The sequence below is a fragment of the Miniopterus natalensis genome, chromosome 4 (assembly GCF_054644295.1).
Source record: "Miniopterus natalensis isolate mMinNat1 chromosome 4, mMinNat1.hap1, whole genome shotgun sequence".
NCBI classification, from domain to species: Eukaryota; Metazoa; Chordata; class Mammalia; order Chiroptera; family Miniopteridae; genus Miniopterus; species Miniopterus natalensis.
The window spans coordinates 70730987-70757093 of NC_142084.1; the positions used below are offsets into that span (position 1 = coordinate 70730987).

Here is a 26107-nt window from a genome sequence, read left to right on the forward strand (position 1 = left end):
AACAGGGCCTGGAGCAGAAAGAGGGCTTGGAGGGGGAGCCCTGGAAGAGAGATGCAGTGCAGGGTGAGCTGCTAAAGGCTTTGGGAGCAAAGCACACAAAAATCCATCAAGACCAACCACGTCCCACTGGCGCCCTCAAGAGCACAGAGACACTCTCCTTAGCCAGACTAAATTGGAAACAACACACACCAGGGCTAAAGGCTACAAAAGTAGACTGGTGGGAACAGGGAGACGTGACAATCTGCAGAAAAAGTAACACCTCCTGGATGCCAGCAGCCTGAGAGCCCACAGCAACCTAAGAGGTCGATGGCCCCTCAGGCCTTGATCAGGGTGCCCAGGGTCATGAGGTTTGGACTCAAGACCCGAGATTTCAAACGTAACCAAAATTTCAGAACAGAGGCCAATTCATAGGTGAGACAGAATGTCCCAGGAGGGCTATTTTCTTGATCTTTATCAATACATTTGATTTTCAAGGTACTCCTTGTGGAAACAGACAAACACATTCCCTTAGCCCCTCCATTAGTAGGATGTGGGTTTCACAACTTGGAAGACTGATCCAAGTTTGGCTAAGTTTGGGAAGCCTTCTGTATTTGGGTGGTTGGCCCATGGAGATGGAAGTCTTTAAAAAAGTGGTTTTACAAAGGAGTCAGGCCTATCCAGGCTTTGTCCCGTACAGAGCATGGCCACATACACCAGGCTGCAGGGCTGGTGGGGACTCTCAAAGCAGCCGTGAAAATGAGAAACACCCTGCACTTGGATAGAACAAAGCTGGCAAGTGCCGAACTGAGTAGGAGGGGCATTCTCGGATCCCAATGTGGGACCTAGTCCCAGGACTAGAATACATTTATTCGACCTTTACCATGGTTCCAAAACCGCCCCTCTCTGTGAGGGAGACACCCTCACTCAGGTCAGCTAAGTTGGTCAGGCTGGCGCCGTGGGCCCCATCAAGCGCTTCGTCGTACTGCTCCAGGCTCCTGTGGGCTTCCTGCTGGCTTTCGTGCAGCTGGGCAAGTTTGCTTCTTGCCTGCACAACAAAGACATTACTTGCATAAAGTGGGGTTTAGCAAAAGTCTCAAGCAAGACATGTTCTTCTCCTACCATATAACCCCGAGCAATTTACATGGGTAACTAAATTACCCATCTAAGGAGTAGGCGACCCCTGTCACCATGTTTACAAGAAGTGAGACTCCTCATAAACCAAAACAAGGCCCTTCTCATGGCCCCAGGAAACCTCTTTGTATCCCCAGCCCCTGAGAGAGGCATGAGTTCAAAGAAACATTTTTCAATTCTGAACAAACTGAAATTAGACAAAACCCAGATTCACAATCTGTTCAAAGTGACATTAGACAGTGATTCTCTCTTATGGGGTTTTTATTATCCACTTGATCCTCCTTGTCCTTGAGAAGGCATGTGAGGGCCAGGAAAGGAAGACAATCTATGAGGTCAGACAGACCCAGGCATGTACTTTAAATGTCTCGTACACACAGCGTGACCTCAGGCTGGTGACCTAACCTCTCTGTTTCTTCTCCAAAGTGGACCATTGGAAATCAAAAGTAAAACAAGAGTCTGGCAGGGTGGGCATTAATAAGCAGCAGTTATTGTTATCATCATTATTAATAACCTACACTTATACTTGACTCCTATATAGTTTTTACAAATTCTAAAAAGATTTAATATAATCCTACAGATGTTGACAACAAAGCACAATTTGGGTATTAAATCCCCCCCAGTACATGTTTGTGATCAAGTTTTGTCTGTAAACTGGCAAAGAGAACAAAGAGCTCTTTTTAGTTAAGAAAAGAAACAAAAATAGCCATTTCGATGTTGCTGAGGGCACACGTCAACCCCATTCTTTGGGTGGGACACCCAAGGACCAGCAGGGAGTCCTATGGCTGTCACATATAGCGGGGCAGGAAGAGAGCTCTCCTTCTGCTGGTAAGCAACGCTGTAGGACATATGGCCTTTGCACTGGGGCAGGATGGGGAGGGGCTGCCCAGACAGCTTGAAGAACTGGAGGAGGGCCCTGAATTCGACAATGCTCACTACAGGGTGCAGCCACTTCGATGCAATAGTCTTCTAATAGTCTTCAGGGACAGAGAGGCGCTGGGACATGTCTCTGACTCTGACACTCTTGCTTGTGCGAGGACTAGGCTGGCAAGATCATTTCCTAAACCCAAGGCTCTCTCCCAGTAAGCCATTAATTTAATGCCCTTCATTCTGCCCCTGCCCACTCCCTGCAAATGAGGTGTGCTCACGCAGGGAAGGGGAAAGACAGTGAGGCTAAAGTCAACATGATACTGGAACACACACTGGGGGTTCTCAGCACTTAACCTCCAGACCAGTAGGACGCAAGTGAGGTGAGTGAAAGCAAAGGGAATAAGAGGCCTCAGGGTAGACACTTGGCCCCGCCCAGTCAAACATCAACATGAGAGCTCACGGCAGCTGCTCTGCTTGGCAGAAGACCCCAGGCCATAGCAGGCCTTGGCAGGGCCTGTTCCCAAGGAGATACCTGGTTGATTTCATCTTGAGTGGACTTCAGGGACTTGATGATGGTTTCCAGTTGAACCTTTCCAGCCTGAATGCTCTGCTCCAGCTGGGTCTCTTCCTGCTGCAGCCGGTTCAGTTCCGATTTGGCCCGGTTCAGGTCATCCTCCTGGGACTTCAGGTCAGATTCCTGTGACTGGATCTGGGTCTTCAATGAGGAAATCTGAAACAAGATGAAATATGGCTCCAAGGGAGAATTCTTAGTTCACGGTCCTGGAACAAGCTAACACAGGGAGGCTGGACACCTGACTTCCTCACACGTCCTACTCTAGGCCCAAAATAAAGAAACAAGGCAGACATGCTCACCCCATGTGACTGACAGAAAGTCCCTTTGGGATAAAGAGGAACTCAAGCTCAAGCTGGAACAAGCATAGGCAATCTGTCCCTAGGGGCCAAACATCCCTGTAGAGGCCTGAGGGTTTTAAAATCTGCTGAGGCTACGGCCTTCCTGGTTTGTAATAAGCAGTGAAGACAGCAGAGGAAGGAGAGAGCTGTGCTGCACACTCATGCTGTTGGGCATGGGACAGGGTGTGTTGTCTCCATACACAGGTTCATGGGGATCGAAGCTGTTCACACCTATAACTTGGCAGGTGATACTGAGGTCAAGCCTCAAATGGGTGAACACTTTTCCAAATGATATGCCCAACTATTCTATTAAAACAGCAGGATTCTTCACATTGTCTTTCAAGGTCATCGTGAGCTCAGAGAAGCCCTCAGGAAGCTCCCTCCCCATCCTGGGCATGGGTGGGACTCACCATCTGAGTCTCGTCCTGGCACTTCTGCCTAACATCACTCAGCATGTCTCGGAGCTTGGCCTTCTGCTGGTCCATTTCATCCAGGCGGTCCTGGGCATCCTGTTTCTGAGCTTCCAGCTCTTGTAAACTGCTTGTTTCCCGGTCTAAGTCATTCTGTAATTCCTAGGGAAGGATTGTTTGAATTTACTTGAGACTTGCTGATATAAGTGGGCCATGCTGATATAACAGGACACAGCCTGGGGGGGGAGGCCCCTGGATATCTGTGCTTGGGTGGCACCCTGCATGCACACACCCACTGTGAATGAGTGCATCTTGGCTGGGTGACCTGGCTCAATCTCTCCTTAAGTCCCTCAGCAAATATTTACTGATGGCCTAAGAGAGGCCAGGGCCAGGAGAGAGGCTGGTCTCTGGCAAGAAGAGCTCTCCAGTGACCTGTGGCTGGGGGTGGGCAGAGGAAGGGTGTCACCTGAGCACAAATGAACTGGGGATGAAAGGCACAAAGAGACAGCATGGGTGCTGTCAGAGTCACGGGGGGCAGGGGAACCAGACTGATGCTACATGGGTGGAAAAGCCCCAGTGGAAGCACCACTGAGGACGGACCCGAAGAACAAGCAGATGGCAGCAGGAAAAAGAGGCAGGAATGTGACTGTTATCTCAGACGTGCCCCGTGTTCACCACTCTCAAGTTAATTCAAAGATCCACCAGGCCTCTCTGGGACCACAGGGAACCACAGGGGGCTACAAGGGGGGCGGGGGTGTCCATTCCAGCTGGAGCAAAGGGAAGCAGGATGAGGGCGGCAGAGGCTGCACTCGCTTCTGCAGTGGGAAGCCCCTGCAAGTCGTTCAAGTGTGGGAGTGGGACCTGCTGATTCTCTATTGCTAAAGTCTCTCCAAGTCAGCCATATCTACAGAGATGGCCAGTGTAGGAATCCTTGGCCCTGAAACTACACTCCTAGGAAAAGCATCCTAGAGGTATATGGAGCATGTGAAAACATAAACATCTTGTAACAGCAAAATCATCAACAATGCTAACTCAACCAGGAAGGACTGGCTGATAACTTACAGTAGAGATCACTCGAGGGACCAGGGACGCTGCACCTCAAGTTCCAAGTTACAATGTGAAATGAACAAGGTGTTCGACAAAGCACATGTATGTTGCACCCTGGCATTCATGCAAACAGGAAGGAGAGAATATGCATAGATGTCTCTGCTTAAACATGCACAAGGGAAGGCCTTCTGGGAGCAAATCCACTGTGCCTCTTGGGGCCAAAGGGAGGACAGAAGGCTTCTCACCTTTGATTTTCAACCAGACAAATGTCTTATGGAATGTCTTATCTATCTGAAATAGGATGGCCTGAGGAGCCAACAGAGGGAACCAGGATGGTGGGCAGAGAGTTCAGGCTGGGCCCAGGGAGAGGTAATGGTGGCCTAGGCAAGGTGGTAGCTGTGGAATCAAGGGAAGGGGTGAATCTGAGGGTCCTTGAGGGGTAAGGAAGGACAGGTGGTAAGGCCAATCCCCAAGGCAGGCCAGAGCTGTGGGTGGCTGGTGCCTTTTCAGGACAAAATCTGAAGAAGGTGGAGGGTCTCCCTCTCCTTGCTTTGAGGACAGCAACATCATAGCTCTCTCTTCTTTCAACAGGAAAAATGCATCTCTGAGTTATTTTGGGGAGCTGGGTTCTCTGCTCCCAGTCTCCCTGCTCCTGACCTTTAATTCAAAGAGCACATCTCAAGTCTGACAAATTTTGGAGGTAACACAGAATGTCTGAAAGGGGGTTGGTGGTAGAGTCCAGGGTGTGGGTTTACCACATCTGAGGAAGGACAGGTGATGGGGGAGGGGTGGATGAAGTGTGGCAACCTGGGACAGCAGGTGGCCAATAGCCTGGGCCTGTCAAGGAGTCTGCGCCTCTGTAATGCATAAGGAGCCATTGAAGAGCACCGCAGGGACGAAAATCCACCAGCTCCAGTTTAGGAAGGGCACTGGGTCAAAGTAGGGGAGGTCTCTGAGCAAACAAGAGACAAAAATAACCCAGACAACCCACAGACTCAATGCAATCCCTGCCAGAACCCCAGCCAGTTTCTGTGTAGAAACTGCAAGCAGATTCCAAAATTCATAAGGAAATTCAAAGGATCCAGACTAACCATCACAATCTTGAAAAAGAAGAACAAAGTTGACAGACTCATACTTTTCTAGTTCAAAACTTACCACAAAGCTACAGTCATCAAGACAGTGTGATACTGACATAAGGAGTGATATATAGATCAATGGGATAGAACTGAGAGTCCAGAAATAAACTCACATATCTATGGCTAATTGAATTTCTGACAAGAGTGCCAAAACCATTCAGTGGGGGAAAGAATAGTTTCTTCAACTACGGGTGCTGGGACAACTGAATCTCCACATACAAAAGAGTGAAGCTGGACCCTTACCTCATAGCATATATAAAAATTAACTCAAAATAAACCAAATACCTAAATCTAAGAGCTAAAATTATAAAATTCTTAGAAGAAAACATGGCGTAAATCTTAGTAACCTTGGGCTTGGCAGTGGGTTCTTAGATATAACACCAAAAGCAGGAGGGGAAAAAGAAAGGAATCAATAAAGTGGGCTTCACCAAAATTTAAAACTTTTGCGCTTCAAAGGACACCATCAAGAAAGTGAAAATACAACCCACAGATAGAAAATAATATTTGCAAATCATGTATCTGATAAAAGACATATTTCAAAAACAAAGAACTCTTACAGCTTAGTAATAAAAAGACAAATACCCAGTTAAAAAATGGGCAAAGATCTGAACTGAATTTTCTTGAAAGAAGATATACAATGGCAAATAAGCACATGAAAAGATGCTTAACGTCGTTGGGGAAAGTTCAGAGCAATGAGGTACCACTCCACGCCCAAAAGAAAGGCTACTATAAAAAATGGGAAATAATAAGTGTTGGCGAGGATGCAGAGAAACTGGAACTCGTATACATTACTGGTGGGAATGTAAAATGATACATCCACTTTGGAAAACAGTCTGGAGGTCCTTCAAAACATTAATAAAAGAGTTATCACGTGACCTAGTAATTTCACTCTTGGGTATACACCCAAGAGAAGTGAAATCATAAATCCACACAAAAACTTGCAAATCGATGCTCATAGCAGCACTATTCACAATAGCCAAAAAGTGGAAAAACCCAAATATCCACCAACTGATGAATGAATGAATGAAATGTGGTCCAGCCACACAACAGAATATTACTCAGTCAAAAATAAATGAAGCACTAACACACAGTACAACATGAATGAATCTTGAAAACATCATACTGAGCAAAAGAGGCCAGGCCCTGCCTGGTGTTGCTCAGTGGTTAGAGCGTCTGCCTGCACACCAAAGGGTCACAGGTTTGATTCCCGGTCAAGGGCATGTACATGGGTTCCAGGTTCGATTCCCAGTCCTGGTTGGATGGTACTGCGTGCAGTAGGCAACCAACTGATGTGTCTCTCTCACATCGATGTTTCCCTCTCTCCCCTCTTCCCTCCCTCTCTTCCACCCTCTCTAAAAAAAAATATCTTCAGGTGAGGATTAACAACAACAAAAAAGGCCAGACATAAAAGGCCACACAATGTATGATCCCATTTATATAAAATGTCGAGAACAGGCAAATTCGGAGAGACAGAAAGCAGATCAGTGGTTCTCATGGGCTGGGTGAGGGGGAGTGGGAAGTGACTGCTAATGGAAACAAAGTTTCTTTTTCTTTTTAGTGTTGAAAATGTTCTATAATTGATTGTGGTGATGGCTGTATAACTGTGTGCATACACTAACAATCACTGAATTATACACTTTAAATGGGTAATTATATGATATGTGAATTATCTCTCAGTAAAGCTGTTGTTACAAAAACAAAACGAAAAGACACTGAAGGCCATCACCAGTACGGTATTAGGCAGCGGAGGAGAGAGAGACGGGAGATGCCCAGGGCAGAACTGGGGAGAGGGGTGATGTGAACAGGACTGTGGGGGTTGAGGCTAAGCTGCTGCTGCTTAAAACCAAACCTAAACTGACCTGAGTGGAACAATGGGCTCCCACTCCACACTTGGCTCTGACCCACAGCTGTGCCAGCAGGTGTGGCACATGATCTCTTGGTCTGACCTTTTTGGGAAAAGGCAGCAGGAGCCAAAGGCAAATCTGTTTTCCTTTGGACATTAAGAAAAATATGTTGTGCCCGGCCAGGGGTGGCTCAGCGGTTGCGTAGCAACCTAGGATCCAAGGTGATCAGGGTTCGATTCCTGGTCAGGGCACATGCCCAGGGTTGCAGGCTCAATCCCCAGTCGGGGGCGTGCAGGAGGCAGCCGATCAATGACTCCGTCATCATTGATGTTTCTATCTCTCTCTCTCTCCCTCTCCTTTCCTCTCTCTGAAATCAATAAAGATATATTAAAAAAAAAAAGTTCTGTCCCTGACCAAGGAGCTGCCATCAAACACTACAGTAGAGCCCCATTCTAGCCAGCTTACAAATGACGTCCTAAAGAATAGGGGCTAGCCTAGCTAGGATTAGGCTTCCTCCCAGCTGTTGGGGTCTATCGAAGGGCACATGAACCCCAGTGTCGAAGAGATGGCAGAGGTACAGTCCATCAGTCAGGACTCTGGGTGGTTTTACCATGCCTACCACAGACCAGAGGGGATAGTACCTCCAGACTTCAGATCAAGTCTCTGCAAAGACCCAAATGCTTTCTCAGAATCACCTGGGAGCAGGTGCCAGAGACCCAGAGACTGATTTCCTTGGTAGTTACAACACTCCGATCCTCAGTGATCAGAATGCAAACTACAACTGGCTTGGGCAACATGGTAAAAAGGAGAACCACTCAGGCATCTATGTGGCTGGGCTGGGCTGACACATGAGGGAAGGAGAGGCCAGCTCTGCCACACCAAGAAACGAAAGGATAGAAGGTGAAGCAATGTGCATGACGGGGGTGCTCTGTGTCTGAGGGGTCAGTTTGAGAATATGGGTGAAAATCAGAAGACGTGGTGAGAATGATTGGATGAAGGTACAAACATGCAGAAAATTAGTCACTTCACCTGTGAGGTGCTCTTATAAAAGCACTGAACATCAGAGGCAGGCCAGTCCCCGCCTTCTGATACAAAACATTCCAGGAGACCATCTAAAGCTCAATTCTCTCTGCCAATGTGCAGAGTGAGAAACTAGCGAAGATGGGTCTGGACACAGTACAGTGTGAACCAATGAGAATCCTGAAGCTGGGTGGGCACACCCACCTCACTCTGTCTGAAGACTGAAGCAATGACAGAGGTCATTTTTCACAGGGCCAATGGGCAGGCAGGCATCAAGTGCCATCTTCCCCATGTCTCATAAAGTCCCCCAATCCCTTGCGGGAAAATGCAGGGAATAGGTAGGAGGATTGCCGAGCACCCCGTGAGCCTGACTCGGCTTCCCCTAGCCCAGTTCGGATCCCAGCCCCAGGAGGTCGCCCAGAACAAACCAGCCACTCATATAGCACACACTGGGACTAGATGCTGCTCTCAGCTCTATGTAGAGCAGCCCATGCACTGATCCTCACTGCCACCCCAGCTAGAGATGAAGGCTGGGAAGCTAAGCCACCCATCCATGGTCACCCAGGTGGGATGTGGTGGGCTGGCGTCCTGACACTCAACTGTGTTCCTCTTTCTGCCAGCTCTGAGTTCAGAGCACTCAAGGTCCCCTAAGCAAAGCCAGTCCCAGCTCAGTGTCATTCTCAGGGCCCCATGGCCAACTCAAGTCCTCTCCAAGTGGCAGTGTCTTCTTTATCCATTCACACCTGGGACACTGCAGGAACTTATGTCTCTTCAAGGGTATAGCTCCTAGGTACTGACCATTTTGCTCTTGATGCAACCTCCCCTCTACTCATTGAATAGCTGGGTTGGCCAGCTATAAGTGAGTGCTGAGCACATGCCAGACCCCATGCTCCAGCCCAGGAAAGCAGAACACTCATTACCAATGTCACGCAAGGCCCAGAGATGTTAAGTAACTTGCCCCAAATCACACAGCTACTAAGGAGAGCTGAGTTTGAGCCCAGGCAGTTAGACAACCTCAGTCTCTGCCATTGCCATCACCACCACCCATTAGGAAACACTCCAAGCAGGAATGTCCTGAGAATAGGTTAGAGGCCATTGTCTGAACCTCACAAACTCAGGCTGAGTGAAAGAAGTCAGGCACAAAAGGCCACATGTTGTATGATCCCATTTATATGAAATGTCCAGAATAGACAAACTCATAGAGACAAAAAGGAGATTAGTGCTTTGGCTGGGGGGTGGGGTGATGGGGAGTGACTACTAATGGTTATGAAGTAACTTTTTGGGGTGATGAAAATGTTCTAGGATTAGAGATGATGGTTAGGCAACATAATATGCTAAAAACCACTGAATTGTACACTCCAAAATAGTGAATTTTACATTATGTGAATTATATATCTCAATAAATTTTTTAAAAGCCCATCTATGATTATAGAGAACTTAAGAAAATTCACTTGAAAGCCCCCACGGAGCTCCAGTTTCCAGTAAATGCAGGGCCACTTTTCCCTTGCCCCCACCCTGCCACCACTGATGGAAACTCCCTGCGCTGCATCTGACACAGAAGGAGCACCGTGCTTACCTGTACCTCGTTCGTTTTCTGTCTGATGGCCTCTTCCTTTTCTCTAATGTCTTGTTCCAGTGAATATTTCTCCCTGAGCGTTTAAAGATATTTCATGAAAGCACAGAGTGAATAAGTTAACCGTCACCGCAGTGCAGACTCTCCACCTGACTCCTCAAGACCCATTTATATCCATCCCTATGGAAACTGACCCCTCTTAGTGGGGGTGGAAGTCTAGGAACAACCCCAGGGACCATTTGTCCTAGGTGATCCCCTCTCCTGAAAGCATGGGTAAAACCTGTGGATAAGATGAGGCATCACTCCCACTGTGGACAGAAAAACCCTTTAAAGCAAAGGATTTTCAAAGAAAGAGTCAGAGTGATGCCCCTGGTAAAGACTGATGTTTCAGGAGGGAAGGAGCAGGACAAGGGAGCCCCCCTGACCTCGGCCCTATGAGACCCTGATCAGGGAGCCCAGTCAAGCCCTATGGGAGTTCTGGTCTATAGAGCTGTGCACTAATGTGGGATATTTTAAGCTGTTACATTTGTGGCAATCAGTTATGCAACAAGAAAAAAGTAATCCTCTCCAAATCCTATATTCACTCGCTCACTGATTAGTGAGCGTCTACCCTTGGAAGTACCGAGTACTGAGGACCTGGTGACATACCACAAGAAGCTCCTACCCTCATAGAGCTCACATCCAGTGGGGAAGAAAGGTGCCAAATCAATGCACAAATAAATACAACCTAAGGCGTACAAAGGAAATCCAACAGGATAAGGAAAGGACTCTCCAGGGAGGTGGCCTGTGAATGGGAGACATGGTGGAAGAACGTTCTGGACAACATGAATGGGAAGGCAAAGCTTGGTTGGGGAAACCATGGGAAGAAGTTTGAAGATGCAAGTGGGGTGTGGGGGTCCAGACGGCTGGCAGCAAAAAGTGGTAGTGAGGTTCTTGGGTCCCTGGGGCTGCTCCCAGCTAACCCCTCGCAGGAGGCTATGGTTGGCCACTATGCACACCAGGTGTTCAATGGGGCCCTGCCTGTCTCCTCAACTGCACACAGCTCCTCTCCCCCCCCCAGTGGCAAAAACCAGCCTCACTGTACTCATTGTGAACTGAACGTTTGTGCCTGCCCCCCAAATTCATATGCTGAAACCCTAACCCCCAAAGTGATGGTATTTGGAGGTGGGGCCTTTGTGAGATGATTAGGTCATGAGAGTGGATGGAGCCCTCATGAACAGGATTAGGGCCCTTACAAAAAAGACCCCAGAGAGCTCTCTCATCCCATCTGCCATGTGAGGGCACAGTGAAAAGACAGCCACCTATGAACCAGGAGGCAACCTCACCAGATACCAGATGTACTGCCGGTACCTTAATCTTGGACTTCCAGTCTTCAGAACCTCAAGAAGTAAATGTCTGTTGTTTAAGCCCCCCATTCTATAGCAGTTTATTACAGAAGCCCCAAATGCACTGAGACACTCCTATTGTGCCCAAAGGGGCTGCCTCAGTGGTACGAACATCGCTGGCAATACACCCTGCCTCCTTCACCAGAACCCAGCACTTGCACAAGAAGGTCTTCTTTAGGACATTCTGCCAGAGATGAAACAACTGAAACCATCTGAATATTCATTTCCACAAGCCTAAGAACTACCAAACAATGTCCTTTTCAGACCCAACCCATTATGATTGGATCACCTTGCAAAGGGAGAGGCAGTGGGTGTTGCCACACCCCCACTAGCAACAGCTTGCTGAATCCCTCTCAAAGCTGCCAGCTGGGGGCCACTCCAGGCACAGCCTCCTGTAGACAGATACTCTGCACACACCAGCCTCTCACCTTCACAGAAGAAGCACTCCCAGCTATTAGAGGCTGCACAGCTGCAGAGGCTCCCCTGGCCTGACTTGGATACTGGTGCCCCTCCCTAAGACCCCAACCCTTGCATTAAAAGGCCCCTACCCTCTTCCACCTACAGTCCTGATTAATAGCCCACAGGGGCTCTAGGACACTGGTCTCTGTCTCCACAGACCCTCTCAGCCTTGCCAGGCTACCCATGTTGATCTCTGGTTTGGAAAACGCAGCTCCTGGAGCTGAAAGAATGGGAGTCGTCCTCTGGATTGAGCATAAAGGGGGAGTCTGGCTTCTGTAGGCAGCCCAGGCTGAGGCTTTGTGACCCACCTAACCTGTCCTACCTGACATCTAACTTGCCTTTGCTTCTCAGGGCTCTGCTGCACTGAGGGCGTCCAACTGTGAGTGGGATCCAGGATGGGGCAAAAGTAGGCTTATAGTTGTTCATACGGAAAATAATACAATAATTAATAAATGATAATACTGTTTGGCATACTCACAACTGTAAGCCTACTTTTGCCCCACCCTGTAAGCACTCTCTTTCTCGCGGAGGGCAAAGTGCTTCTGGCCCTTCTGCTCACTGCCCAAGAGGATGCCATTCTGAAGAGGGTCACAGGGACATACAGGAAGTGGGCATATTTCTTTATGCTGGACTCTGAGAGTGCAACACCCTGTCCAAAGTCCTCATTCACATGTGGGGAAACTGAGGAAGTGAGCATCAAGAATGGAGCTGGAGACCTGGATGTGAGGCCCCTCTAACAGTTCAGCTGTCAGTCCTAAGCCATTAACTTGCCACCTGAGACATAGTCGCTTTGTGTGTCAAAGACAACAACAAGGCCTTTGGGGTGCTGCCTGGTGACCACCTGCCTGAGACCCCATAGCTCACACTGGCTCCAACTGAAGACTCATATACTCGAGCTCATTAAGTCACTTCAAAAACTCAGAAGAATTTGTGTTCCTTTGTTTCTGCTGAATAAACTAGTGATGGTCAACTTTCCAGGAGTTTCTGAAACCTCTCTCAAACACTTCTGATAACGACCTGGCATAGGGTTTGTGTGAGATTCGGAATCTGAGGGGAAGAAGCCATTCTCACATACCTTTGTAGCTGAGCGATCTCTTGACTGATATCATCGAGTTCCTTCACACCCGTGAATTCCCCTGATCCAAGAGAACTTGAGTTGTCCTGGAACCAAATTCAAACATGGATTACATATTACCACACTCACCTCACCACACAGTAGGGACTAGTAGGTCTTAGAACGAGGAATAAAATCATCTGTATCCCCCACCCCAGCCGGGGAACTATCTGGGCATCCAGACACACCAAAGGCCCCTGGGGAAGACTCACACAGGCTGCCAGCGCCACCTGGTGGCGGGCTGTGGAAGAGATTCAAATACAACAGGGGTGTGCCAGTGGCTACTCACCGGGATAGGGGTGCCTCTCTCTGAGGGTGGGACCATGTCCGGCGAGAGGACCTGAGGGGGGTCGATGCCTTTACTGACCTTCTGCTGAATGAAATACATAGCTAATGCGAATTGGTCTTTGCTTAACTTCCCCGTTTGCCTCGTATCGGCCAGGGCCCTGGGAGAAACGTGGGGACGCTAATTACACATCACAGACTTCAGATTCAGGATTCACCCGGAGCAATGAGTACCAGTCATGGGACTCATGCTTTTAAAAAAAGGATGATGATGATGATAAGAACAACAGGCCATAGCACAACACCTATTCTTCTAAACATCCCACTCCGGGGATCAGGCCTGGCCTCCCACCCGAGCTTCCTGCCCAAAGGCTGGTCAATGAGGGGCTGTGGGAGCAGGAGGGGGCTTGCTCCCTCCTGGATGTTTATCATATGTTGGTGGTAGACACAACAGTCCAGGACAGAGTAGTCATTCCCATGGAAATGGAAGCTGGGCCAAGTGAGCACTCAGATCTTTATCAGATTCCTGCAGCCTGGGTCATCTTAATGGCCTGGGCCACTGGTTTTCAATGGAGACAATGGAAGCAACATTAGGGTTGTCATCATGAGGGGATGGGACCTAGAAAGCCAGGCAAGGTCGTGCTGCACAGGGCAGTCCCTCCCTGCTGAGGTGTCACTGCCTGTGTGGCCTTCTGCTGTCCTGCCAGACAGGCAAGGCAGCACATAGCTCCATGACACCCTCAGGAACCAGTAGCTGGCCCCTATGGGAAGGGAAGCCTTGCAACGGTAAGGAAGCAGCTTCCACATCTTCAAGAAACGTCTTCCCTTCACTCAATCACTGCCCACTCAACACGTAGCCTCTTTCCCACTGTGCGAAGTCACTGCAGAAACAAGACCATTTTCTAATGCACAGCAAGGAGAGCTGAGAATGTTGAACAAACTCAGGCCCAAACACTGTCAGTGAACAGGGCCGCAGGGAGCCTGGGAGTGTGAAGACCTGCTGAATGTCGCTAATCAAGGCTGGTTTTAAAAAGTCTTCGTTCTTGTCAGTTTGAGGGCACAAGTTCGCACTGCAACTACTTGGTCTACCTGAGGGGGCCGGTCCTGCTGCACACCCACAGCAGCTCAGGCTCTTCTCTCCAGTACCTCCCCATCTCTCAAGGATCGTGGGCTCCAAGGCCATGTGCTGGTGCTCTGTCAGGGTCCATGCTGGTCCTGACACTATGCTGACTGACCAGGTGCTGGGTGCTGTTAGGGGAAAGACCTACTCGCTGTTTTCCCCCTGCAACCTGTCTTGCCCTGTTTTCTCCCTTTCAGTTACATCCCCTTCCCCAGGCCACCTGCAGACTAATCTAGATGTGGTTTAACTTTCCTAGTGGTGACTCTCACGCTCACACAGTATGTCCTTTCCCTTTGCTACCTGTATGCAATCCTCTGCATTCTTTTTTTTTTTTTTTTTTCCAAATATATCTTTATTGATTTTAGAGAGAGAGGAAGGGAGAGGAAGAGAGAGACAGAAACATCAATGATGAGAGAGTCATTGATCGACTAGCCTCCTGCATGCCCCTGATTGGGGATCAAGCCCGCAACCCAGGGATGTGCCCTGACTGGGAATCGAACCCCGATCTCCTGGATCCTAGGTTGATGCTCAACCACTGAGCCACGCCCGGCCGGGCTGCATTCCTTCTTTAATCCAAGAGTATTTGTGATTTCATTGTGTCATTTTACGAGTTGTTATACCACTTACAGGTTGGGGAATACATTATAAATTTCTTCCTTTGCATTGTCCCTTTAAGTAATGATCGGGGGTCATCATGTCGCTACCTTTGAATTCTGTATACATCCATTTCAAGTGATAAAGGGGACACTGGATCTGAAGGGGCTGCAGCTGGAAATCCCCCAGCTGTTTTGTGCCTGACTGTGGGTGTCATGCATTCCTGAGGATGGCACGACCCACTTCCTGGGAAGAGGCCTCACTTTACAACATGGAATTACTACTCTACTTGAAGAACTCATCTCTCCAGAATTACATGAAAATTCTCTCCTTATAATTCCCAAGTGAAGCTCCCTAAGGTCTTGAGCTCTAGAGGACAAAGCTAGGAAGTGACACTCACCACTGGCCAGTTATAAAAGGAGCCACCCCAGTGATGTGAACATTGCTCTGCCTGGCCCCAGAGGAAAGTGGGAGTGAGGCCTGCTCCTCAACCCAGCCCTGAGGTGCAGACCAGTCTTACCACAGCATGCCCAGTAACTGACCTGCATAGGGCATGGTCTCTAGGGCAGGCAACTATAACCTTCACTGCCCAGGCTGGCCCCACTGGAGCCTTCAGAATCCTTATTGCATATTCCCCCAGAGGTGGCAGGGCCAAGTGCCTCCACCCAACAAACTGTGATGAAGGCTGGACCTCCCACTAGAACCAGCATAATCACTAGCAAGAACTGGTCCTAGCCATTCAAGCAGGCCATCCCAGAGCTCTGTAGGGGGACAAGACAGTCCACCTGGTGGAAAGTGAAATGACATGCACGAAATACAGGGTATAGGCCTTTACACCTGTACCTTGCTCAGCCCCCATCAGCCTGGCGAGAATAAACTAAGTGATAGACACAGAGGCCTGTGCAGGGCTGAGGAGGCACCCTGACCACCCCTGACTGCCACACCCTCCTGTCTTGCTTATCCCTCCAGTGCTTCATACACACAGCCTCATTTCCACGGGGTCCCTTTGAGCCACCCATAGCCATTACTTTCACACAGTGAGGCCCAAATACTGAGGAGCGGATGTCCATCTGTCCTTACCATATGTGTGCTAGAAGGTTCTGGTTGAGGCCAGAGTGCATGAAGATCTCCTTCACCTCCTGGCCACTCACATAGCCATCCAGGTCCAGGTCAGTCTTCAGGAATATCTCATCAAAGCGCATCTTGTCTGCCACTGGCACCACCCAGTTTACTGTTGGCTGAAAGGGTTTTTTTCCAATGGTTAATCCTCAAACTTTTCATAACCTACAAATATACCGTATTAAAGTGCATCAACATGCATTTTAGTAGAAAATCCTCCTCAGGACTCCATGAGCTGAGAGGGCAGACAGGATCCCAGTCCTGTAATAGGGGAAACTGAGGCTGAGTTTAATACCAACTCGGTCAGTCTCACCCAGTGGCCAGCCTGCACCTCGTTGCACCCCATCACAGCACCACCCTCTCCTTGTGCTGAGAGGGAGGCAAAGACCCAGCAGGGCTGACCACCAACAGTTCTTCCACCTCCACTGCCAGTAATCTTCCAGGAGAGGCTTCGAATGTGTTGGGCAAGACCCTCCTGACCACACAAAGGAGATGGGAGATGGAAGGCATGTCTCCTGAGAATTGGCCCAGCTCTCAAGCCAGCCTTCCTGGTCTGCCATCTTCTGTCTGCAAACACTACTTTGCAGCTGCCAGGGATGTCTTGATACCCATAATGTCAGGATTCTGTACTCCAACCTTTGTCTCTGCCCTGACTCTATGTGACACAGAAGTCCCCCTGTGAAGTGTCAACATGTGCACAGCCCTGACAGGGAACAACTAACGAGCATGCCCAGGACTCTCAAGGGAGGGAGCTGCTCTGGCAGACCAATGCAGTGTGACTTTAGCATACGTGGAGCTTGGCCTCACACTGCCTGTTCAAGTTTACTTAAGAAGGACGAATGCCACCAAGGGTCTACTAGGGCCTATGCAACTCCTAATTCAGGGGCTTCATGCCCCTTGGATGCTTGGGGATAGGCCCCTTCAATTGCTAATTCTAGATGTATCGCCTCTGACCTTTGGCACGCTCCTGGCACCAAGGTCCACAGCATCTCTGCCCCTTTTCCTAAAGAAGTTTTTCCTCATCTGCTTTTCCTAAATAGGTCTCCTTCATTATCCCAACTCTACCAGGATCCTGATGTGAGTACCAGGGATCCACAAAGTGAGGTTGGGAAGCCAGGGCACCATGTCACCCATATTGTTTCAGTTCAGGGTTTTGGATAGGAAGTAGAATAACTTAGTACAGCAAGGAATTAATCAGGAAACTTATCAGAATCTAGGGACTGAATTAAAAAAGCAAGGGCTCTCAGCTGGTGTGGCTCAGTGGTTAAGCGTTGACCCAAGAACCAGGAGGTCACAGTTCCATTCCATTTTGTCAGGGCACATGCCCGGATTATAGGCTTGATCCCCAGTAGGGGGCATGCAGGAGGCAGATGATCAATGACTTTCTCTCATCATTGTTGTGTCTATCTTTCCCTCTCCCTTCCTTTCTGTGAACTCAATAAAAAATATATATATTTTTTAAAAAGCAAGGGCTCTAATAGAGAGACTTCAGGCAGCAAGACAGACCTACATTTTATTTATCACATTATGTGACTCTTGCAAGCTGCTTCCCATCTGCTGTGGAATAGGGTCAGAGGAGATGCACATACAGGAGCTCTAGTGCGTAAGAGGCTTGCTGTCTTAAGTCAAATGGGAGCAAGCTAAACCTCAGACACCAAGAGACCCAAGGAAGAAGTAACCGTGGGTCAGACAGGTTAAGCTGAGGAGAATGGTTTCTGTCTGGGACAAGTCCTGACATTTGCTGCACAAAGAGAATGACCTTGCTGCCTGATTTCTGGGGTATCGGAGCATGTCAACAGCAAAATCCTGATGCCTGCTTGGCTACAAATCCATACAGGATAGGCTTCCTCTAGAGCTGGCTTTAAGGCTGGCTCAGTAGCCACAGGCCCCCAGTGAATGAGAACAAACCCTGGTGGCTAGAAAGAGCTTCACCCCACATCTGGCCATGAAGGCAAGACCAGGTGGCCCTTGGGGGAGCCCCAGACAGGGCATTGCTGATCTGGAGATGATAGAAGTGGTGAGAGGGAGCATGGTGACTATGAGTCCCCAGAAATGCCCATTCTCATATCTGTAATTTGTCCAGTTGGCCCTATTCCTGAAGGGGAAACACCCTCCCACGCCCACCTCTGTCCCTAGCAGAGGCCACTGGCAAAATCGGTCTAGTTTAAGAACTCTTGACAAGCCCTGGCTAGTGTTGCTCAGTGGTTGGAGCGTCAGTCCACCCACCAAAGGGCCATGTGTGGAAGGTAACCAATCGATGTGTCTCTCTCACATCGATGTTTTCTCACTCTCTCCCCCCTCCCATCCTCCTCTCCACTTTCTAAAATCAGTGGAGAAAATATCTTCCGGTAAGGGTTAAGAACAAAAAAAAGAACTCTTGGCAAGAATTCTGCAGACTACAGAGGTGCTAGGTTGTCTTGGAAAACAACAGTTGGTACAGGTCTAAATAACCAGCCTCACCCCCTCTCTGTCCCCTTGTTTACCTTGCCCTGACATTTTCCATTTCTAGAACACACCAAGTGCTCCCACTTCAGACCCCGGAGCCCTGGCACAGACTAGCCCTCTGATAGCTTCTTGTCACGCAGATTTTAGCTGAGAAATCACTTCATCAGTGACTGTCCAGCTGGCCCCATCTGCAGAAGCATGCCCCCCTATTCACCCAGACATTTCCAGGCCAGGCCCTGTCCTGGTTTTTCATGACTGTCAAACTTTCCTTAGTTTATTTATTTACTTATCACTTGCTTTCCCATAAGGGCAGAGGCCTGTCCCACAGTCACTGTGGCACTCTCTCCCACAAGACCTCCAAAACACTCTGGACTTGGCTGGAGAGCTGTTAAAGATATCTGGCTGGGCCATCTAGACACAGGCTTCTTAGCAGACAGCCACACAAAATTCACCAACCAGAGGTTAAAAGCTGTAAGCCATACCCTCCACCTGGCCAGGGCACTTACAGGAGCTGCATTAGCCTCATGACCAAGCCACCTGACCCTCTCTGATCTCCTATATATATACGTATACATAATCACACATATATATATATTATTATTGATTTTTAGAGAGAGATAGAAACATCGATGAGAGAGAAACATCAACACGGATGGGCTGCCTCCTGTCACCCCCTACTAAGGATCAAGCCCACAACCTAGGCATGTGCCCTGACTGGTAATCAAACCCAGGGACCTCTTTGGTGCATGGGTCAATGCTCAACATTGAGCCACCAGCTGGGCTGATCTTTTTTTTACACTCTAGGGTGTAAAGCTGTGTTCTATGAACTCCTGGAAAATCAGCCTCCTGAGTCAGAGGTTTAACTTTAAAAATATGTCACGAACAAAAGAAATCACTGTCTGATTATGCACTTCTCATTTTCATCATATGATGAAGTTGCATGGTGGTGTTGGCTGGCCTGCTTGTTACATTCATTACTTTGTCTTTGAAACCACAAATGAGGCAGAAAGCGAAGATGTAACTCAAGTTCATGTTCTTGCACATTTTAGACAATCTCATAGGTATCCTTTTATAAAGATGCTGCATTTGCCAGAAAAACATCTTTTTGATACATAAGATGCTACTGTACATGCAGAGAGTCTGAACCCCCCCATGTGTCTTCCTAACATGAGATGGATGTCTCTCACTCACCTAATCATTCAACATACATTCACTGAACGTCAAAGTACCAGAGATTGTTCTAGATAGTGAGATTATAACCAAGACCAGCTCTGCTCTCATGAAGCTACAGGGTGTATGTAAACAGACCATATAAAAGGGACCAAAAGAAGGTATGAAAATCTAGAAAAATGTGGGGTAGCCCAGGCCAAGTAGCTCAGTTGGTTAGAGCATCATCCCAATACACCAAAGTTTTAGGTTTGATCCCCATTCAGGGCACGTACAAGAACCAATGAATGCATAAATAAATAAATGGAATAATAAATTGATGTTTTTCCTCTCTCTTTTACTCTCTCTAAAAATCAATAAAAGTAATTTAGAAGAATGTGGGGCAGAGGGAGGAGAACAGTTGAGTAGGCAGGACCTGGGGATTGCTGGGTAATGGTGTGGTCAAGCCAGGCTCCCTGATGAGGTACCCCATTAGTAGAAGGCTCACTAAGCAATGTGCCACAGTGCAATCTGGGGACACCCCTCCCAGGAGAGGGACTGTATGAAGCAGGAGGGATAGAGAACTGAGGAGAGGGCCTGCCCAAAGTGGGAACTTACTGGGTGTGTATGAAGAAGGATGGTATTTATATGCAAGTGAATGAGAAAGTTAATTCCAAATCCCTGTTGCTATGGACTGGATGTTTGTGTACCCCTAAAGTCACACGTTGAAACCCTAACCCCAATGTGATGCTGTTAGAAGGTGGGGCCTTTGAAAGGTAATTAGGTCATGAGGGTAGAGCTCTCATGAATGGGATTAGTGCCCTTATAAAAGGGACCCCAGAGAGTTACCTAGCCCCTTCCACCATGTGAGGACGCAGCAAGAAGATGGCTGCCTGTAAACCAGAAAGCCCTCACAGTCTGCCCAATCTGCCCATGCCTTGGAGGCTTCCAACCTCCAAAACAATGAGATATAATGTCTGTTGTTTATAAACCACCTAGTCTATGGTATTATGGTACAGCAGCCCAAATGGACTGAAAAACCTATCACAAATATTTTTTTATTTTTTTTTTAAATATATCTTTATTGATTCCAGAGAGAGGGAAGGAAAGGGAGAGAGATAGAAACATCAATAATGAGAGAGTCATTGATTGAGCTCACAAGCCGGGCGTGTGCCCTGACCGGGAATTGAACCCTGATTGCCTGGATCCCAGGTCGACGCTCAACCGCTGAGCCACGCCTGGCCGGGCACAAATATTTTTAATTTAATCATAATCATTGCTTTTGGGGGTCACAAAGTACTTGCTTCCAAGAAACATCTTGCTGGGGCTCTACACATGAAAATGGCTGTGCTGAGAAGTGGCCACGCACACAGAGGGTACCATACCTGTGTTTGCTTGATACTGTGCTTGGGAGACAAGCTTCCTGTGCTGTTTAGGCTGCTGACACTGCCATGGGAAGGCGTGGAGCGGAGGCTGTCTTTGGGCGGGGGGCTAGCGGGCAAAACGGGCACAGCACCTGGGAATACTGTCTTCTTTCTCTTAGAGGGTGGGATGAGGGATGGGGGCAGGACGGAGGGCACAGGCTCCTTCTCAAGGGCTCGGTACACCAAGTGCATGGCCTGTAAGCGCAAAAGAGAATCATGTTCAGGTTGCCAGGCAGAGGTACGACAGAGGGCAGCTCCATCAGGGAATGCAGTGACAAGACAAAGATTATTCTTTTTTTAGGTCACTTCTAAACTGAACAAGTAAAAATAAACCTCTTCTAATCAGCTATACTTCCAATGTAAAATTTTCCAAGACATTTGTGTAATCATGTGAGACTGAATGAGTACAAAAGGAAGTAGATCATGCCAAACTCCACACATGTCCCTTCACTACATAGGAGGGCGACCGGCTCCAGGGCTGACAACTTCCAAAGTATTGGAATTTGGAAGTCTAAAGAACACACCACGAGAGCTGTGTTTACTTCAAGATATTCCAGAGACACAGAAAACTACAAGAAAGGGCGCTGTGCCCAGGACAGGTGGATCTCCTGTTTGAGGGAGGTAGGGAATGGAAACTTTGTCTAAAACAAAGATTAAAAGTTTATTTTAAAATGTAACAAAACCAAAAGGGCACATCTGTAATACCTTCAACAATAAATATAATTTATTTTTTTTTAATTCAGGAAAACAAAATCACAGCCTGGCCAGAGTGCCTCAGTGGTTGAGCGATGACTTATAAACTAGGAGGTCACAATTCAATTCCTGGTCAGGGCACATGCCTGGGTTGCGGGCTCAATCTCGGGTAGGGAGGGTGCGGGAGGCAGCCCATCAATGACTCTCTCTCATCATTGATGTTTCTATTTCTCTCTCCCTCTCCCTTCCTCACTCTGAAATCAATAAAAACATATATTTTTTAAAAATGTAACAAAACCATTAAAACAAAAAACACACACAAAACCACAATTATAACCCTCCTCACTTCAAACTATTTTTTAAGTTGCTATTTGCATAGAGAACAGATCCTTAATACAGGTAGGTAACTATAAGACTGACAAATTTTACACCAGCTGGTGAAGAAAAGAACACAAAATGATACAATTCTAAGACCCATTTATAAAAGAACATAAATCTTGGCTGACATGATGGGAAATGATAAAAACAAAACAAAAAGGGAGACTCGGGGCTCATGAAGCTGTGAGAAGACAGAGGCCCATTCCAGGTTCACTCTGGGCCAATCACCCCATTCCTGAGGACCACTCCAAGGGCATTTCAATGATATGAAAACTTTAAGTCAAGTGCAATCAAAAGAAACATAAAAAATAAATAATGAGGGGGCTAGGGGAGGAGGCTGGGGAGTTTAAATAGGGGCAGGGTTTCGGTTTTGCAAGGTGTAGTAAGTTCTGGAGATGGGCGTGGTGTTGGTGGCACAGCAAGGTGAATGTACTTAATGCCACTGAATTGCACACTTAAAAATGGTTAAAATGGTAAATTTTATGCTATATTTTACTACACACACAAAATAATAATAATAATGAACAACAAGTGAAAACAACAGAATGATGGAGAAACATGGAAAATGTTCAAAAGTGAAAAGGCAGAACAGAGTTGACTTGTGGGGAAAACACCACTGAGTGCTTGCTGGATGTAAGGGGTTATACGGAGAATGGTAAGAGAAATCTGTAATTCCCTTGTAAAACGATTTAGATTTCACCTAGAGTTTAAAATCTCAAAGGCTTTATACACATAATAAAGAGAGTAAGAAGCTTCAATTCATGCATATGTTGTAAAATCATTTAAACATTTAAAGATGTTTAGAATTCCTAGAACAGAAGTAATATCTTAGGGATATGGGGTTGGGTATTCCCAGATATTCACAATCGTGTTGTTTTAATTTTGTTCTTTTTTGGGGGGAGGGGCTGAACTTAATTATTGTTTATTAAAGCCTTGCCCTTAACTACAAGGGGATACTTTATTCTTTGTTTGAAATTTAATGGAATGAAGCGAGTGAATAAATCCCATGAATGGGAGAGAAAGATCCAATGTGGGAGTGAAGTGGCAGGAAGAGAGGAAGAAAAGGAGGGACAGACTGACAGGTGCACAGGATGAGGAGGGGAGGCTCAAGGGGAGGTCAGCCCAGCCCACTGGGCAGCTGAAGAGGCAGGTGGGTTGCTATAGGGGTGTAGAGGGAGGGCAGCTACATGGGAAGGTAGCAAATAGGACAGAAGAGCTTTATCTACACACAGCTCCACTGCTGTCACTAAAAGGAGGAGAGGGTGAGAGTGCCTGAGTTAGGCATGGACAGAAGCCGATGTGGAGCAGATGTTGGTGTGCTGGGGCACCTACGCCCCAGTGCCCAGATCCAGGTTTCCAACACCATTCTCCACTACAAGGACTGGGATTCCCTGGGAAAAAAGGCTGATACAGGGGAGCCAGGAGTGTCTTAATGTGCCATGAGGAAGCAACTGGTCAGAGAATGATAGGATGTGATCAAAGGACAAAGGAGTCAGCTTCAAGGAACTCCCACTGGGCAGAATAAGTCAGGATAGTAAAGAATATAAACTGTGGAGCAGAGGACACATCCATTGGTCCACTCTGATACAAACAAATTCCTGACAGCAGAAGGCTAGCTAGAAAATGCACAAGGAATGATGGAATTACAAGATCACCACCTGCAAGCACCAGAATCCTAACTGATGTAGGCAAGACCCCTGGGAGGATGGGAGAATTAGCAGGTGAGAATCGGAGGGGTATCAGGGTGTTCATGTGTCTCTCACAAGAGACTGAGCACAAAGAAAAAGAGTAATTACGGGGAGAAACCCTAGCCTCCACCCTGACCTCAATCAAGAATTGACACTGTTGTAATGACATGTAATAAGACATCACACATCCTATAGGTGACATGTCGTAAGACATCACACATCCTATGGATACCCCAGAGAACACTCATCACCTCCGTGCGGTACTACCCCATGAAAGTGCCTGGATCATCAGAGGGAACAAAAGATAAGGGACACGCTACAAAATGTACTCTTCAAATGCCCAAGTGGCCGTGAAACATGAAGACTGACAGAGCTGCCCCAGATTAGAGGACACAAAAGAGACAGGGCTATAGAATATAACACACCAGGCTGGAGTCTCTTTCACTACTTTTGGGGACAACTGGCAAAAATATGAATAATATCCTTAGATTAGATACTAGATGATATAATAAATATAGTAATATATAAGATATAACCTATAATAATAATTACTATAATAAGTTAAATAATGTCAAAGTTCATTTCCTGATTTTGAAATAAGTGGTTATGTAAGAAAATTCCTTGGTTTTAGGAAACATACACAGAAGTATTTTGGGTTTAAAAGGTATTGCATCTGCAACTTACTCCAAAATGGTTCAAAGGAAAAATTCATGGATGTGTACACATATATATATAGATACTCATAAAGAGAGGAAGAAAGGGAAGAAAAAAGACAAATGTGACAAAATAGTAACACTGGAGAATCTCAGTGAAGGGTATTCAGAAGAATTCTCTGTATTACTGTAACTTTTCTTTAAATCTAAATTATGTCAAAATAAACACTTTTAAAAATTAAAGAAGAGGCACAACAGAGTGGGGAAGGAGAGTCACAGCAGGGGCCTACCACAGCAAACTCATCTCTGTCCAGGTGTCCGTCCTTGTCAATGTCACTGAGGTCCCAGACCTGCAAGGGAAAGAGCAGCAAGGCTTACTGGGGGAGGTACCAAGGCTTCCTGGGGGACAGGGAGTACCAAGGCTTACAGGAGATGCACTTGGTGTGCATCAAGTGAGACCACCAGAACTCAGATTCTGAGTGCATGGCAGAATTAAAATAAGGCAACCAAAATGTATTAAGAACCACTCTGCAGGTTCTCTGAAAAACCATCATCCAATGAAGTGTTATAAGTTCCAAGAACCATTCTGTCGTATTATGCTCATTTTCTCTAACAAATTACCATGATTATAATCACATCCTCTCTGATATTTTTCTCTATCACCTTACAAAGAAATCTTAGAAAAGATAGTTTGGTTTTGGCACAGGTGTTGCTCTAAACATAAGACACACACACACACCCCCACTTGCAAACACAAACCAGCTCCCACCCCCATTCTTGATGCACAGGGCGGTGGGCATGTGGTTGAGCAGGTCTGTGGTGTCTTATCTCCTCTCCCATCAGCAGATGGTGAGTCAGGTGCCATGGAATGTGCTAGGCCCACCTAGCACCTGAAGACCAGGTATGAGTTCCTAGAAAAAGGCCACATGCCAGATTTTTTAAAGCACAATTGAGACACTGACCCAAGTCAACTGCCCCGGACCAGCAGGCCTGCTTGACTTGGACAACACCAGGCATAGCACCACTGCCCAGAGCTAAATGGACACCCAAGAGTCCATATGAGATGCTTTATGTGCTGGTACCCCTACCCACCCCCATCAATCATTAGGAACTTCAGTCCAGGGGAGTTTCTCACATGTGAGTCCTCCTCTCCACATTGCTGTGTCCTTGGCTATGACCTCTCAAATATTCCAGAGGCCAGAGCCTCCAGCTTGCCTCGCTGCCTTGAATTCTGTCCCCAGGGTTACCACAGGTACTGCTTTAGAATGAACTTTGAGCCCACCATGCCCTGCTGACAGCTCCTCAGTCTGGCACATGGAGTCCCCGGTACCCTTAACAGATCCTGCACCACAGCCTCCTGGAACTTCACCTTGACCTTTAAGGACCCCAAAGTATTTATAGTCCTCTCAAGCATAGGGATGCCTTTTTAAAGGTGTTCAGGAGCCCAGCTAGGCATGGCTCAGTGGCTGAGCATCAAGCTAGGATCCAGGAGATCGCGGTTCAATTCTCGGTCAGGGCATATGCCCGGGTTGTGGACTCGATCCCCAGTCAGAGGAATGCAGGAGGCAGCCACTCTATCATCATTGATGTTTCAACCCTCTCTCTTTCCCTCAACCTGAAATCAATAAAGATATATTTTTTATAAATAAATTAAAAAATAAATAAATAAATAAAGGTGTTCAGGA

At 47.4% G+C, this 26107-nt stretch overlaps 1 protein-coding gene across 9 annotated transcripts in view; it reads right to left on the reverse strand.

The window, feature by feature from the left end:
* The window catches only part of EPS15L1 (epidermal growth factor receptor pathway substrate 15 like 1), a 96365-nt gene that overhangs the window by 37467 nt on the left and 32791 nt on the right, over positions 1 to 26107 (reverse strand). For 8 of the 9 annotated variants that reach the window (XM_087816786.1, XM_016209370.2, XM_087816789.1 and 5 more), the window contains 9 exons: positions 24713 to 24772; positions 20972 to 21205; positions 15957 to 16114; positions 13167 to 13323; positions 12839 to 12924; positions 9923 to 9995; positions 3300 to 3461; positions 2510 to 2707; positions 860 to 1024 (listed from right to left, as the gene is read on the reverse strand). In XM_087816786.1, the coding sequence (XP_087672912.1) occupies positions 860 to 1024; positions 2510 to 2707; positions 3300 to 3461; positions 9923 to 9995; positions 12839 to 12924; positions 13167 to 13323; positions 15957 to 16114; positions 20972 to 21205; positions 24713 to 24772 (1293 nt within the window). The remainder of the gene's footprint in view (positions 1 to 859; positions 1025 to 2509; positions 2708 to 3299; positions 3462 to 9922; positions 9996 to 12838; positions 12925 to 13166; positions 13324 to 15956; positions 16115 to 20971; positions 21206 to 24712; positions 24773 to 26107) is intronic. The other variant, XM_087816787.1, reaches the window with a different exon arrangement.